This window comes from Halyomorpha halys, unplaced genomic scaffold, assembly GCF_000696795.3.
Source record: "Halyomorpha halys isolate HHAL.00 unplaced genomic scaffold, Hhal_1.1 Scaffold107.1, whole genome shotgun sequence".
Classification (NCBI taxonomy): domain Eukaryota; kingdom Metazoa; phylum Arthropoda; class Insecta; order Hemiptera; family Pentatomidae; genus Halyomorpha; species Halyomorpha halys.
Genome location: NW_027112128.1, coordinates 99,030 through 116,578, shown reverse-complemented (window position 1 = coordinate 116,578; position 17,549 = coordinate 99,030). Strand labels below are relative to the sequence as shown.

At 32.2% G+C, this 17,549-nt stretch overlaps 2 protein-coding genes across 2 annotated transcripts; both read right to left on the bottom strand.

The window, feature by feature from the left end:
- Positions 1 to 348: 348 nt before the first annotated feature.
- LOC106677717 (cuticle protein 19.8) lies at positions 349 to 2,421 on the bottom strand. Its single transcript, XM_067050157.1, has 2 exons — positions 2,410 to 2,421; positions 349 to 1,414 (listed from the first exon to the last, which is right to left on the bottom strand). Exons 1-2 carry the CDS (start codon positions 2,419 to 2,421, stop codon positions 416 to 418), a joined length of 1,011 nt encoding a protein of 336 aa, XP_066906258.1. The 3' UTR covers positions 349 to 415.
- Positions 2,422 to 15,655: 13,234 nt separating this feature from the next.
- On the bottom strand, positions 15,656 to 16,593 carry LOC106677743 (cuticle protein 7; the record flags this gene model as incomplete). The annotated part of the gene is given in 1 exon segment (XM_067050140.1): positions 15,656 to 16,593. A coding segment is annotated over 1 exon segment (702 nt), but the record flags the coding sequence as incomplete, so codon positions are not given.
- Between the last annotated feature and the right edge of the window lie 956 nt (positions 16,594 to 17,549).

Below are 17,549 nucleotides of genomic sequence, written 5' to 3'. Positions count from 1 at the left end.
AGTGAAGTAAATTTTGACCGTCACACTCATCATTTTCCCTTTTCAAACAAAATTATTTTATTTTTATCAACTCAATCCTGGTTTTCTAAACGGTTTAAGAATGTTTAGAAATCCTCCGTAATAATTTAGGAAATGAACATATAGTATACACGCTAATATTCGTAATGAATATAAAATATGTATGTAGGCCGAGTCATTGATACAAACAAAACAATTCATTTGGCTTTTGATTTATAGATTAGAGATTTAAATAGAAATAATAAGAGACATTTTTAAAAATAAGTTGACAACATTTGCTTATGTGTTAAATTCAGCTGCAACAAAGGATTAAACAATAAACAAAATGGGTTAGCTTATTAAAACCATTTATTTACAATTGTACTTATTTACAATTGTTATGTACAGTCAGTTCAGTTTAGTAGGCATAGGTAGCGTATGGGGAGGAGAAGGAGCTGGAGATGTAGGCAGGGACACCGGATGCAGCACGGAGGTAAGGACGGGCGGCGTAGGAGAGACCAGAGCGGGCGGCGTAGGAGAGACCAGAGGGGGCGGCGTAGAATGGGGAGGCATAAGCGGCGTATCCAGCAGGGGCGTATGAAGCAATTGGGGCATGGGCAATAGTAGCGACTGGAGCAGCAGCAACGGCGACAGGAGCAGCACGGGCAGCTACTACTGGAGCAGCGACAGCAACTGGTGCAGCACGGGCAGCGACTACTGGAGCAGCAACAGCAACTGGAGCAGCACGGGCGGCGACTACTGGAGCGGCAGCAACTACGGCTTTAGCTGGAGCAGGAGGAGCGACTCCGGCTTCTTTGTGAACAACGGCATTGAATCCATTGACTGGGTCAGCAGTGTATTCGACAGTCCTTCTGGAACCATCAGCTTCATTAAGAGAATAGCTGCCCTGGACAACATCCCCCTGTCTGGATTCGGACTGGGATTTGGAGTCACCGGTCAGTGGGTCATCGACGGAGTAAGAGAAGTCATAGCTTGGGTTAGGGTCGTATTCGGCATCTTCGCGAGCAGCAACGGTCTTAGCAACGGCAACTGGAGCAGCAGCGACAGCGGCAACTGGGGCAGCAGCTACAGCGGCGACTGGAGCAGCGGCGTAGGTCTTGGCAAAAACAGGAGATGCAGCAACGGTAGCGACGGGTGCAGCAGCGTAGGTCTTGGCAAAAACAGGAGAAGCAGCATAAGAACCGGCAAGAACTGGAGCAGCAGCGTAAGAAGCTACTGGAGCAGCAGCGTAAGAAGCTACTGGAGCAGCAGCGTAAGAAGCTACTGGAGCACCAGCATAAGAAGCTACTGGAGCACCAGCATAAGCAGAGTAAGATCCAGCCAGGCCATAGGACCTATAGGTTGGAGCAAGGAGCTGGGAGCTAGCCACAGCCAGAACGGCGAAGAGAACTGCTACCTAGAATTTTAACAATTATAAACATAAACTATTTAATGAGTGGTAGTTAAAATAGTCAGGGGCTGAAGAAAATTGCAGCATGACGACCGTGACTGTAAGATTTCAATTATTTTTAATTTGAAAAAATAATTCATATAGTGTCTCTAAGGATTATATTTAAATTTAAAATAAATTGCAAAGATTAGTTTTCCATAGAGGAAATTTCCTAGGGATTGAAAACATTCTGGGACTTTAGAATTAAAAACTTAACATGTATAAAAATTCCAATTTTACAAAAAAAATATATGATAATATGTAACAAAATTGATAAATTCGGTAAAGATATTGTCACAAAATATAGTCCTTGAATACATTTCAAAAATTCACCCGTTTTCATTAAAATGTAAAAGAACCGAAATAGGAACGTCATGGAACTACATCAAACATTCTATGTGGCAGGAAATTCAATAAAGCCTAAGGGTGATTCCAAGCTAATACATTCTTGTGGATATTGTGAAAACTAATCCTAACAAAAATCATGTACCAGAATTGTAGGATTTCAATAAGATTATATATATCTCTATTTATTACTATAACGCCATTACGAGATTAAGATAGGTTATATGTATAAACAAGGGTTCTACAATCAGAAAATTTTTATAGAAAAGTTTACTTAATTATTTTTTTTTTACGATTCATCACGAAAAGGAAGGGGGCTTGAGAGAATAAGAACATTCTTCATCCCAGGTCATTTATGTAAGTTTTAACACATTGATATAATGGTATAGATTCATAATAGGTATATAAAGTTAATTTTATTTAAAATAATGAAAAAAATTGATTAAAATATTAAGTTCATTCTAAAAATTATATAGGGAAATTTAATATTAAACATAAATTCTAGATTATGGTATTTTTTTCTAATTTATTACTTAAATTGATTGTAAAGTATTTAATTTTAAGATCTTATTTCAAAATAAGCTTGAAAATATAAATTCTTTTGTTAGTGTACTCACCTTGAAAGCCATGGTTGAAGTTGCTGATGGGGGTTTCTGTCCACCTTTATATACTGCTTGACTTCACGACCTTGGAACGAGACATCTTTTTTTTAAAATTCCTCGGTCAACGGACCCCAACTTATCCGAAAGAGAAAAACCTTCCAAAGAATCCAACATATATTACTTTTAGATCTTGGATTAATAATAATAAATAATTTAAAGAGGTTATGAATTTTATGCCAATAATTGAGCGATAAAAACATAATCTTATGTGTGTTATCTTATGTGGAGCCATTTGTGTTTTGAGAATACTTAGAAAACAAACTAATCTAATATTACTAGTTCTTGGAACTACAAAGATGATTGATGTCCATTTTTAGAAGTTTTTTAAGTAGTAACGTTGTCTGTTGCAAGAATAATCTTTAGCAATTTTATAAAATTCTTTGTTCTCAGAAGAAAGTAAATATTTTTTTTGTATATTAACCTTCAGTTTCAGACTTTAAAATCCATTTTTTTGTATTTCAAATTTATTGGAACTCATAAATTTATATATTGACTCAGAATAGACAGAAGTATATACTGTTAATTTTTTTTTTAAGGTTTAAGAAAAAGACCACACATATTAGGTGTAGTATTACTTTAAAACAAATGTTCCTAGATAAATTTTAAAAAATGAAGGAACTAAAATTCATATAATTTTTACAGAATGTCGTCAACTTCCAGGAAACTGCTGAGATAATATATCGTAGATATATTTATTATATCATATAAGCATATAAGGATTGTGAATAACTTTTAATATGAATAAAACTTTTGGAAAAAAATCTAAATTTTTTTAATGCACAATGCTTCTCGTCAAAGATTGATTGGAGCTTTTAAGTATTTATATGTACTGCCGAAGCGAGTACATTTTTAGGATATGCGTGGAAGTCATTCTCTAATATACACCTATGGATCCAAACGTGAAAATGGTTTTACAGCCGTTGCATTCCGTAGTCTAATCTAGTATTCTCTCCGAAAGTAGTCTATTTACCGCAGAAGTGGCTGGATTTACACATCCAATTTTGTAAATTTATTTAACCACATTTTAAACCACAATGTAAACTCAAGACAACGTGATTCACATGTCACAACATGACGTCACAGGCACTCTTCACATGTCTCTTGACTGCCTGGGCCCTGATTAATAATGAAAGCTAATAGTACTGGTCCATAATACAAGTATAGAAACAATGTGGTAAATATACTCATCCTTTTTTTTTTCATAATATGGAGAACTATTAGTGATATTACAGGAGTTAAAAAGTACTCAAGTACAAGTTACTATAGTACAAGTCAGTGTAATTGTATTAAGTTAAATCGACAAGACTAATAGCATTAGTTTTTACTTTATTATGAAACAGGGTCCTGGTCACTTGTTCGACACGTTAATTATGCTGGCAAGCGTTTGTTGGAATGGTCCAGTCGATCCCATGGAACGGTCAAATTTACACCACAACAACCTCATAGAAATCCAGAACAAGACGTGAGGAGAAGACACGGCACCCTCGGACCGGATATATCAGCAGAGCATGAGACGGCGATCATCAGCCATCGTCAGAAACACCCATTTTCTTTTCTTTACTTGAACCTTCAGGGACTAAATTTTGTACGGTAATAAATTATATGATGACAATCGATTGTTCCAAAATGTCTCAAAATTTATTTTCTTTATCTAAACATGCAATAAAGGGCTCCCGGTCGTAAGAAACGTATCGGGCCTCTGAAATTGAAACAACATGCTTTCCACAGATTCTTAGAATTCATTTTCATTCCAAAATAGTAGATGACAAGAAGTAATACTTACTAGACTAAGACTTGTACAAACTCGATTAACACAAGAATAGTAGCTACTGACTGGAACACCAACACCAAAATGCCACTAACTGTTAAATACACACTGGTAAACTCCAGGCAATTAGTAGACTTTGGATTCATATATTATTTGGAAACTTTACTATAACTAACGACCAATAGCCTTGAAAGAATTTATTACTTAAAAAAAAAAACCAACGGATGATTATATTTGATAACATGGATTTATTCTTATGTTGTAATGATAATTAATTTCACTTTATATCATCAATTTTTTTTTATCTTAATTGCTATTATTATATTAGCTCTCATCATCTGGTATTGAAGTAATTTTTTTAGAAATCTGTCGGAGATCGAACGTCAATATGCATAGGCAAATATCATTAAAGCACATAATGTGTAAAACTCTTGGAGTTGAGTATGATCATGAACAAATTTCCTCCTTGTATAACCGTTGTTTAAGAAACAGTACTTTCTTAGCAAAGTACTGAACTTTAATATCTTGTAACGGTACGGATTTTCATTTTCTGAAAACGCCGTAATATTTTTTTTTCAAAGCGCCTATTCGGGAAAGTCTTCCTATTGGTAATTTTAAAAAATTGGAAAAATTGAGAAAATAGCAGTTTGAGAATTTACTTCAATCTGCGAAAATTATGCCAAAATATTATTTAAAGATGTTATACCTAAAATTATAAACAATATTTAGAGAGATCAGTTTTCCAAAAATGGTAAATTTCCAGGACTTCCGATAAAATAAAGAGCTCCGGTTAAAATTGCTGAGAAATTTTTAATTTTGCCCTTTGCTTCTTTCTTTTCCTCCTAGGAGTTGATACAGCAAAGCCCCTGTAGACTATGTTTTCAAAACTAAACAGCTAAAATGGTTAACTAATAGTTCAAATATTTTTGCTCTTAAAAATACAAAACCCTATAAAAAATAAAATCCAGGAAAACCCTCTCAAATGTAATAAAGTTTAATATAGCCATCATATTTGTTATTTATTTATTTTATATAGTATCATTATAATGAACTAATTATCTTTTTAGGTATCTAGATGTAATTATGTTATGAACATAAAAATTCACACATTCACACATCACAATCTTTATTAGTTTTTGTTAAGAGAAACCTTTTACATTGAACAGGAACTGTCTTAATTTCATAGTTTATCATTTCTAGATTTTAATATTTAAAATACAGGTACAGCTTATTCATTTATACTTATTCAAAAACAAACATAATTTTTGAATACAGATAATAAACAATGAGGAAATCACAAAAGTATTATCAAAAAATAATTCACATGGCCTAATTTTTTTTTTTATTGAAGCTTCTTTATGCCACTTCTACAAACATCGAAAAATCATGAGGGCGTACATCTAAACTGTATAAAATAAACCAATTAAAATCACAAAATTAATAAATTATTGAAAAAGTGCATGGTTAAGTAGTAAAAAAAAATTATTTTAGATAATGAAATGAAATATAACACAATGCCTTTTGAAGAGAGGAGACAAGAAGTACTTATCATAGGTTCACTACTTTTATTTTAATCAAGAGATATATAGGTTAGAAAGAAATAATTTTAAATCAATCCTAAAAATTTACTAAGAAATACTGAATCGTATGCACTTTCTACATATCGTGATAAATAAATATATCAACCCCACACATAGATACCCAATACAGTAGCTAATATTCAGAAACTGGAATTTCCACTATTTTATAACTTTACATATTTATGTATATGAGGGTGAATAAATTAGCTATAAAATTATTTTCGTTTGGAATAAATTATTATTTTATTCTAGAGACCCAGACAGCAGTCAACCCTGAGACACAGTAAAGTAGTCTTTTTAGGTTGAACATTAATGGATATAAAATAATTAAATTTCAAAGTACTTATATTCATCAAGAAATTATAATATACTTAATGTATTGATCTTATTTATGTAATCTTAGTATATAATTTAGGCGAAGCAGGGAAAATAAGGAACAAGGACCAGAATCGGAATCAGTAAGATAAAAATTGTATGCCTATATAATAAAAAATAAATACTATCTATTATCTAAAATATATATTCTACTTTTTTTTTATTCTGCATCTATAGCAATTTTTAATATATGCAGAGTTGTCCTACAGGTTACTACCCTATTCTTATTAGAACAGGAAGGTTGAGTTTTCATCCCGTGGGGTCACTATATAATAAAAATCAACCTGCCCCGTTTAGAATCGAAGGCACGTTCACCTCATTTATTAAGCAAAATATTAGCGTCAATATACATGGTCTAGATTATTTTCTACTATCCAAAATTCATGTTAAGATACATTAAGCCAAACTATTGCTAATAAATAATTTTACACAGTATAACTCTTTCGTCCTCAGACCAGGAAATATACTTTTTATATGCGTTTATGTACAAAACGAAATTATTTAGTGTTTTATAAATATATTCTTTTAAGAATAGAGATTGTGACTTGATACTTTGTTTTTGCTTTAGCTTCAATTTTTAAATTTTTTTTTCGTTTCTGTTCTCTTCTGGCCATGTTTATGTAAAATATATGTGTATTTATATCAAATATAAATACACATATATTTTTTATATATAAATTTCATCAATCTATTCCTTTTTGACATAAAATTCGAATCTGATAATCTGAATTCAAAAATCTTAACCAATTTTTTAACGAACGTTATCAGAAAATACTGAATCAATAAATTAAACTTGTGATAGGTTGTTATACAAGAAGTTGTATATAAATAGGTTTATATTGGAAGAATATAGTTGACCGTATGATGTAGATTGGAGGAAGATAGTCCAAGTGGCGGTCAATAAAGATATAGAAATTGTAAAAGAAAACTAATAAATAAATAGTTTTATTTTATTATTTTGATACTTTTATTGACTGCCACCCGGACTTATCTTCCTCCAATAAATAAGTTTAATTTTAATTTCAGTAAAAAATATGATGGATTTTCCAAAGTATCTCAAATAAAAAAGAATGCTACATGGATGTTTACCATATAATCAATTTACACGAGATGTTGGCGTGATGGCCTATTAAAATCTCTGAAAGCAATGGTGAAATGGATATTTAGAATCCATTATAATGGGGATATCCTTCATTGATTAATCGTAAATGCGGATCTGAGGCGGTGCTGATAATGGATTAGACTGAACATGAGGATTCCTCAAGTAATGAAGTAATTTCGGGGGTTTCCGAAATAGTCTAACTTGCTATCTATACGACAATAGGCTAACTTAGTAATCCCCAACTTGCTTGGGAACTTTCCTTCTGTTCCGAGGGCCATTCACGGCCTTCCCTAATTTATTTGCCCAACATTCGCAACTGCCAGGCTTGGTTTGGCTCGAATATGCAGTATTGGCAAACGATTCGGTATAAGAGAAGCGTTTAGTAAAAGATAGACTTAATGAAACTGCAATATAGGTACTTGAATTAAATAGAAGAAAGAAATTGAGTAATGTAAAGAAATATAAAAATCTTTTCACTTTTTTTTTTAATAGTTTTGTAATATAATTTGAATCCAAGTTAAGCCCTAAAACTCGTTATTATTTCTTTAAATGTCTAAGTATCGGATAACCCAGCCATTCTTTAGGACAATCTTAAATAAAAATATACTACTCACATCCAATAATTAAAAACTTTTTGCAGGTTATTCCGCCCAGGTCAAATTATTGGATGTGAGGTATGAATTTATGTTTAAGATTTCCATTGGTTGGTTGAAACGTTGAACATCTAAAGAAATAATAGTGTTTTGAGACTGAACTTGGATAGGAATTATATTAATTAAATTACAAAACTATTCTCAAAAAACTGAAAAGATTATATATATTTATTTACATCAGTCAATTTCGTTCTTGTGTTTAATGCAAATACCTCTATCACAGTTTTATTATGCCTATCTTTGTGTTTGAGTGTTTTAAGGCTCAACCTGGATACAAATTATCATAATTGAAGTAGATAAATATGTTATAGGTTTGTTTTTCAGTAACTGGCCAACAAACGAAATGGTACCTGCATCGTTTTTTCAGCTACTGATATCAAATGATGGTGGTCATCGTATGCATAGATATTCCGTATACCGTGTAACGAATTAAGTTCATACTTTTCTTTCTTCTTTTAATAATTTTTTCTGGAAATAGTTGTTTTAATTGAATTTGAATTATTTGAGCACATTTTTCACTTATATTTTATACTTATTTACATATTAACGTTTCGGCGTGTATTTAATCCTTAGAAATAGACCTTATTTAAATGAAAAATAAAAGAAAGAAGGAAAAGCTCAAATAGTAGAAAAGATATTTATTATGAGCAAACGTTTCGCCCCACGTTTCAGGGCTTCATCACGGCAAAAAACGTATTTTAACCGTCGACCGCCCCACCACTCTCTTGCAAATGTCACCATATTTCCTTGACTGCTTACCATCAAACAGGTACCCTCTCTATCTTTTTCATTATATTTCTTTGTGTTTGATTTTACTCTTATTTCCCTTTTCCATATACTTTATTCCTCTTTTTATATAATGCTTTTTTATCAGTTGTGATTTTCTTTTTCTTTATTTGTCTAAAACCTTTTGTATGCTTCACTGTACGAAATTTTTTTTTTTTTCAACTTAATTGACAGTGCTCATTTATTTTTACCCCATATAAGTGTTTGTATTTTTTTTTTAGCCCTGATGAAGCCCTGAAACGTGGGGTGAAACGTTGGCTTATAATAAATAGCATTTCGACTATTTGGGTTTTTTCTTTTACCGCACCCTGACCCATCTTCCTTATAATATTACTCACAGTCAATCAGCGGTCTTTAAGTACTAAAATAAAATATTTTTCTTGCTAATATATGAATCAGTATAAAGAGAAGGAAGATAAAATATATACAGAATGAGGTATATATCGAAAATATATATATTCAAATTAGATGACCATAATGCAAAAAATGGAAGAATTAAGTTATTTCTAGAATTTTTACTCTTAGAAAAAAAGGTTTGAAAACACATTTTTTTTATGTTAATATTAAACATCAGGTCTATTTTTATCATATTAGCAATGAAAAAAAATGAAATATGCTAAAACAAGGTTTCTAGTTTAAAAGCTCACCTTCGAAATATTATTTTGTTTGTATTTTTATATATTTTTTCTTTTTAAGTCTTTTAGTTTTTAAACCATCGGTGAAGCCGTAAATGCTTGCATTTACTGTAATTGGATTGTTTAACCGAAGAATGGCTGTCACTTGTATGCGATCTGAGGATAAAAAAAATTAACATAAAACATATTAAGGATATTAAAAATTTTCAGGCGGTCACCATTTGACCACTTTTTATGGATTGACCTACTTTGAGTGAAACAAGAAAATATTATTCATGAAAAATAAATTTACCACAATTTTTCTTAAAATTCTTTCAGAACATGTATCTTAGAGAATAAATTTATAGCGACAAGAAATAAAAATCCATAATCATGCAATATTATTACAGTGCGGGAAGTGAATAATAAATTAATAACCACAAACATGAAAGTTACCGAACGTACATTGGTTATGGTTTGAGTAACAACATTTCATAAACGCTAGGAATTTTTATAACTTTCACGATTAACGTTATAGTAATTCACGAACTATCCTGACAGAGATATTTAAGTAACCTTCATTATACCGATAGGTGATGTAGAATTAATAGGGAAAGCATCATGAAAATATTTCTTCACATAGTAATGAGTGGAAATATTCCAAGCCATTAGTTATACCTTATGCATCGTTTAAGTTTCATTGAAATCGTACTACATTAGTTATACACATATAAAATGAGATGGTGTGAAAACTCTTTCCTTTTTAATAAGTTGCATATAACATATTCCTGGAAGTCAAGAAAGCAACTTTTCCTGGGAGTTAGCATTTCAACTTTATCGAATTTCAGCTAGTAGTATAGTGACATTACTTTCTATGTATTTCTATTTAAATTTATTTCTACTCAGGTACTATTTTTTATTTCATTCCGTGTCCTTTAAGAATTTGAAGAATTAGTTTAAACAGGAAAAAATTGTCGTTGTTTGTAATCCTACGTTGTTGCTTTGTTGTAATGGAGTTACTCCGTTACTGCTCTCCAGGGAGGTAAGTAAATAATAGTTGACAGTTGACTACTTTCTCAATGTAAATCACTGCGCCCTATTTCATTGACAATGGTGGGCAGTCTAGGTATGATATCTCCTGGTTGCCTGGCTTCGACCACTCTAGTTATCGGTCGGCAAACCAGTGTTTTTTATATTATGATTATATTATTAAGAGGAGAGGAGTATTGATGATAATTATTTTCTTCAGTGTTCCTTTACTTTATTTTAGCAATATCAGACAAATTAATCAAAAGTAGTTAAAAATTATTTGCGACATTCATCTGATATAATAAAAATTCAAGTTCAAACATTCAAATATACTTTTTTTATTAATATGGCTACTTTTAAGGAGAATAAAAAAGAATACAGCAGTTTACTTTAAATTTCTGATTGCAAGTAATTTTTATATTTTTGAGTTCTAGATTTTATTAATGACTTTATTTTACCAAAATATTTCTGGTTACATAATTAAAATAAATGAAATCGAATGATTTCAAATTCATTACTTAAGCGTGCTGGTGATAGTATGTACTCTATTAGACCAGCATATCACATATTGTTCCTCAATAAAACAAAAAAATAATCCTTAACAAATCAATGTTTAATATTTTATACTGCTTTGGTGCTCCATTAAACCATCGAATTCCTCTCGTATCCAATCCTTACAGTCCAAAATCCTTCGTAAAATTCTTAATGTTCCTTACTTTGTCACAAATCAAGTCATCCATCAAGACTCCATGTTCCATATGATGCCGATTTGGCCTGAACCAGATACCATTTCTTTCATGATGAACTTCCCAACTACCCACTTGTTTTTAACCTGGCTTCTCCTTCAATACCTGTTAATCCTCCTAGGCGGCTGAAAAGAAGATGGTCCTGAGATCTTCTTCTCTAGTAACGTTATTGTAGTTTTATTAATGGATAGATTCTCCAGATGTTTGAATCATGTCATTGTATATCTAATAGCAAAATTACTAAATATATACAGTTGTCAATAACAAAAAATAAATTATTAATAATATAAAATATTTTATACAGACATTCCTCAACTTTATCATTGAATTTATAATACCCCGTGACATGCTGTGTTTCAATTAAATCAGATCGTAACTAAAATACTACGTTTGTTTCTTCCTTTGTGATATAAATGGAATTTAAAATACTTAAAACTAAATAGTATAAGATAGGAGCTGGAGAATTTAGTTACCCCGTTGGGCAGGATCAAAGATATGTACAAGCAGTAATTGAAGTGGACAGCACTTGCGAAAGTTTTAAAATTATTAGCATTTAAATTTTGACCACGAGTATCTTCCATATCTCCATGTATGATCTTTTCATATTTGTTAATGTGCAACCTCTAAAGAGCGTTGGTTGCCATTAGCGGATGACCTTTTCAACCGATACGGGTGGTAGTCCTAGATAACTCCATTAGGCTGGACTGATCTAACCTTTCAGGGTAAGGCGAATAGGGAAGCGGTTTTCTGCTGTAAACAGGATCGATACAATACATATTCAAATTACTTAGCCTTTTTATGTGGTGATATAAAGGTTATGCATTTAATAGATTTTATTTTTAAATTTTAATTTAACTATTTTTTTTTTTTACTCAAGTCCTCCATTGAGGTCCTATACAGCCCAGAGTGGGAATGTCAAAGTCCATTTCTCGGGACCACCGCCAAATAAATATTGACCAGCCCAGGTGGGAATCGAACCCACAACTTTCTGAACCAAGCGCTCTGGGACCCTCGTCCCAGCCCGCTCAGCTATCAGGTCCTCTGTTAATTTAACTAATCAGAGTTTGTAAAATAATAATAATATTATAATAAATAATATAATAAATAATATTTGAGTACTAGTTTGTAGGCCTGTCATGGATAATAACAGTCATCAAGGCTTTTAATGGACTCTCAAAAGATTTTTGTCTTTAATCGAATGAAATCGGCTGATATAATGGGTAAATGATAATATGAAAACTCAGTGTTGAAGTTGTAAGGGATGGAGGATATAATTAGCACGGAAATAATATTAACTATAAAAACAAATACTTCATTGTAATGGAGTATAGGCATTAGTGACAATAAAGATATTAAAGGTAACTTTTAAGGTAATTAACTATCTAAAACACAAAATAACCAACGACCTGTGAGGTATTTGGCACGAAAAGCTAGACAAAGCTATTTATCGTCCTTTATAAGTCTTAAATTAATTTTAATTGTGTTTAAGATGAATATAATTATATTTAACTTAGTTTTAAGTACTTAAATCCTTAAAATAATCGAATACTGAAAATTTGTAATTTAAAAAGTTTATGTCCTCAACATATGTGTCAAGTATTGAAAATCGAAATTTAATAATAATAATTTATTTATTGATTTTTACAACTGTATAAAAATATATACATAAAGTAAATTTGCTGTAAGCGATATAATGACATGATACAAAGATGTGTAGAATCTATTCATTGATAGAACTCCAAAAACATATCCAGAGGAGGAGATCTCGAGGCCATATTCATTTCAGGCTCCAAGGAGGATTACTAGGTAATGAAGGAGAAGCCAGGCTACAAACGAGTTTATTTGGGTGGTTGGAAAGTTTATCATGGAAGGATTGGTATCTGGTTCTGGCCAAATGGGAAACATATGGGAGGTCCTCGTATCATATGGAAGATGGAGTCCTGATGGATGACTTGATTTGTGACAAAGTAAGCAGCTTTAAGGATTTTGGACTGTAAGGATTGTACTCGGGAGAAATTCAATAGTTTAGTGGAGCCCCAAAACTAGACTTCGTATGTCCAGGTAGGCCTTATAATAGTCAGATAGATCAGCCTTTTGTAATGGATTGGAAATTTATACCGTTTGTCTGGTAAATGTTGTAATAGTCGGAATCGACGAGCAGTTTCCTGTCTTTTCAGTCTTGTATGAGGATTCCATGTCAGCCGTTTGTGTAGATGTAGTCCCCTTAGTAATGGATCTGTTCAATAGGAAAAATTGGGGTACTATTAAAGGATACTGTGTGAAATGGGTTTAAGACAAAGGGTAAATGTGATATGGAGAAATATGTGGGATTTATTGGATTAATTCAATCATCCAGTTTTGGCACCATTCTTCAAGGGTGGTGATGTGGGATTGGATGGTTTGGGATACCATGGAAGGACCATTATTCACTGACAATAGGCATATCTTTCGGCATAAGTGGTGGGGTTAATTTAGGATGGGTTGGGATGTCAGTTGTAAAAATTGTATAAAGGATAGGACCAATTATACTACCCTGAGGTACAATAGCAAACAGAAGAAATAAGGATGAATAAGCGCTGTTGTGATTTACTTAAAATAATCTATCCGAGAAATAAGAACGGATAATGAGAAAATATGTAGGGGGTACGAATTTACGTATCATCTATAGCAGTCCCGGGTGCCAGACTCGACCAAAAGATGGAATATCAGTTTAAAGCAATCTCTATTGACCCCAATTATTTCTGCTACTTGATGAACACTTTAAAAAAAATTCCTACTACCAGTTTTGTCCAAAGTAATTCGATAACCTGCTTTTGGTTCATCAACTATTATACCTAATCCTTTTTAAAATCTATCCTGAATATTTTATTTCCTTCTCCTATATCTGTTTTTACCTCAGTCGTTCTTATCTGCCTAAGTATAATCTATAAAATAATGGCTTACCAATTTTTAAGTTTTAACTAAAAAGTAGTTCTTAGAGTATCACAAAAAATTAGTCAAATTAAATGCATTGATTGATATTTTTTTCGTTAATTTTTAACAACTACCAGTTCCTTCATGAATAGAGATTATATTTTTCAAAATTATTAACTATATCTATAAATAATTCAAGTGGAAAAAGGGCCCTTCTTTCCAAAATGTCATCAATGTATGATGAAATTAATTTATACTTATATTTTATAGTTATTGAACGCTCATGTTCTGTCCTAACCATACTAATTTCCAAATTATCCTCAATAGTGCGCTTATTATTTCACTAAATAGAGGGATGTTTACTTATTCACTTCAACACAAGTTTACCATGTATGTTTACTTTGCTAATTAGGTGGTGCTTTGAATTTACTCTGAAATAATTATACTCCACGCCAAGCAATATAAATAAAATCACAGCTATTCTGACATACTAAAATGAGCAGTTTAATAAGAGAAATAAAAAAATTTAAAAATCTGGTAAAGGAAAAGTAAATATGAAACAACTAAATAATAAGCAACAGTATAGCCTCCATCTTCAACTAGTGGAGTTAATAAAACATTCTTCTCCAATTGATGCGAGCATTTTTATACTCTATTCCATTCTATGAATACACCAACAAATTGCAATTATTACAAACAATATAACAAGATTTAGATTGAGAAAAATTATAATAAATGTGAGTAGCTGAAACCAATAAAGCTATTTTATATTAAACAAATAGATACAAAACTAAAGTACTACAAAAAAGCTTATACGCCTGGGTCAGTATTCGATGAAGAATTCAAACTTCCAAAACCACAATAATGCACAAAACCTGCACTATATAAACACTATTCTTCCCAAACCAATGAAGGATCAGATACCTATTAAAATGGCAGGGCATTCCTCAGTAGGCCTCTTAGCACTAGAGCACATGGCTGATAAAAGAAGAAGGCATACTTTTTAGTACATTCAATCCCACAGGGGAACTCGAACCTGGATTCGAGAATGAGGAATACCTGTGCTACTCCAAACTCTAATTCATAAATATAGTAAGAGTGACCATACAATATAAGAGCCAAAATAATAAAATTAAGGCTTTGGACATTCGATAGAATATAATATTATTGCTATCAATAATTATTTAATGTTACAAAGTAATCCTAACAGAACAGTCATATAGAAGGCGCAGGTTTCCTGGTTTCCTGGATTATCCACAGATGGAAGCAGCTCCTTGATCACTAGAATTGTTTAGAATACACTTCCTTTGGGTTTTAATCACCCTGTCCCTTTTTAAATAAATGGACACGTCTATTCTTTTTTTCATTTCATCTTAATTTTGGTCAATTATTTTTAATGCACATGTGAAACTTTGTTTTGTGGCCATGAATAATAATTTTAAAAAACCAACGAACTCCATATCATTCATTGGAAGCACTGTTCGTGTATTTTCGAAAAGTGATTATATAAAGCGAAATAAATTAAACAATTAAATAAAAAACTTTGGATTATTACTTTTTATTTAGATTCATTTAACTTAATCAAAAATTTTCTATCTTTTGTAATAACTACTAGGTATGTATTAAAAATACAAGTAATGGGTAGTCTCATTATTAATTCAAAATTCTTCCTACATAATATCTACAACTTGTATAAAGAAAAAAAAGATCAATCTAAACAAATAATTTTCATTACACAAAATACTTTAATTGAATATCTACTAAGACTAAAAAAAGCTGCTTAAAATAGAAATTTGTACTCATGATTTAATTAAGCCTATCATAAACTATAAAATGCATGATCAGTGCAACCAAGCAGTAATAACTTTTTCTCAACCTACTATATAAGGCCTAGAAACGCCAAAAGTAGGTTGAGTTATTGTCGCAACTGGAGCATTCGCAATAGCGTAGGTTGGACGAGCGACGGCGATAGGGGATGCAGCAACAGCGAACGGTGGACGTGCGACTGCAATCGGTGCAGTAGACACAGCAAACGGTGGACGCGCGACTGCTATCGGTGCAGCAGCGACAGCGACTGGAGGTCTGGCAATAGCGACTGGTGCAGCAACAGGATGAGCAGCTGCTGTGTCCTTATGTACGTTAGCGTTGAATCCGTTGACCGGGTCCGCGGTGTACTCCACAGTCCTGACGGAACCGTCTGGTTCTACGAGGAAATACCTGCCCTGCACTACGTCTCCGTTGCGGGATTCGGTGTGACCGTGGTTGTCCCCTGTGACAGGATCGTTGACGGCGTAGGTGAAGGAATAGGATGGATTTGGATCGTAGGTGTCGTACGTTGGGGCGGCTACTGCAGCTACTGGAGGACGTGAGATAGCCACAGGAGCTGGGGCAAACACTGCTGGGGTATGGGCTACTGTGACTCTCGTTGGCGCAGAAATGGCTGGGAGTGTGTAAGCAGGAGTGGCGACTGCTGGGACTGCGTAAGCAGGAGAAGCAACAGTTCGGATTGGGCCAGTGACAATCTGACCAGTCACACAGTTGCTTCCAAGCACCGCGAAAAAGATAACTGAAAGCTGTAAAAGATTATAAAAATAAATAAACTTTGTAAATAAGACTATATATATATATATATATATATTGTTTATGACCTTGAGATTCATTCACTAATAACTAATTATAAATACTTATTCCTCTACTGTTGAGTGATAGTTCCTATAACTAACTCTGCTAGACAAAACAACTGTTTTGGATAACAAACCGAGTCGTTTTCAGAATTTTCTACAGTATGTGTTATTTTGTATTAATTACCCTAGGTATCAAACCCCAAGAGTTCATACCATCTCCTGAAAGTACCAGAGGGATCTGTAATACCCTTTAGTTTTTTTTAGAATTGATTAGTTGCTATTTCATTTTCGTGAGCATTTCCAAAAAAAAAAGTAATAGTGCGGATTGTTTAATATAATTCTCAATGTGTTTAATGTATATTCATTTTTTGTCAAGAGAACGACGTTGGCTATTTTTGCGAGAACAAGCATACTTAGAATTTTTTATACTGATACTATTTTATAGTATCAGAAATTCAGACATATCCTGTAAGAACCAATTGCAGAAACTTTTTACAAACATGATATCAGCCTAATGAACTATTAGTTCGAACAGACAATCATTAAATTCTTAATTATTCAATTCGTTCACTTTATAAAACATAGTTAGTTTCTAGGAATTACAAGTTATTTATTTCATTTTTAACCTTAATCATCTTCAAATATTTGTCAGTTTCCATAAAATAAATTATATAACTTTCGAAAATTCATTATTGAAACATTGATTAATCTATATAAAAATGCTACTAAATTGTATCCTATTTAAAACTACTGATTTTTTTCCAAATGTTAAATCTGACAACATTTCAGCTTTTATCATGGAGGTTACTCAGAAAGAACTCTGTAATGCAAGATCTGAACAAGTTTAGTTTATCGTTTTCCACTAAAACTTTACAGCATTAAATATTTATATAATAAAGAATTTT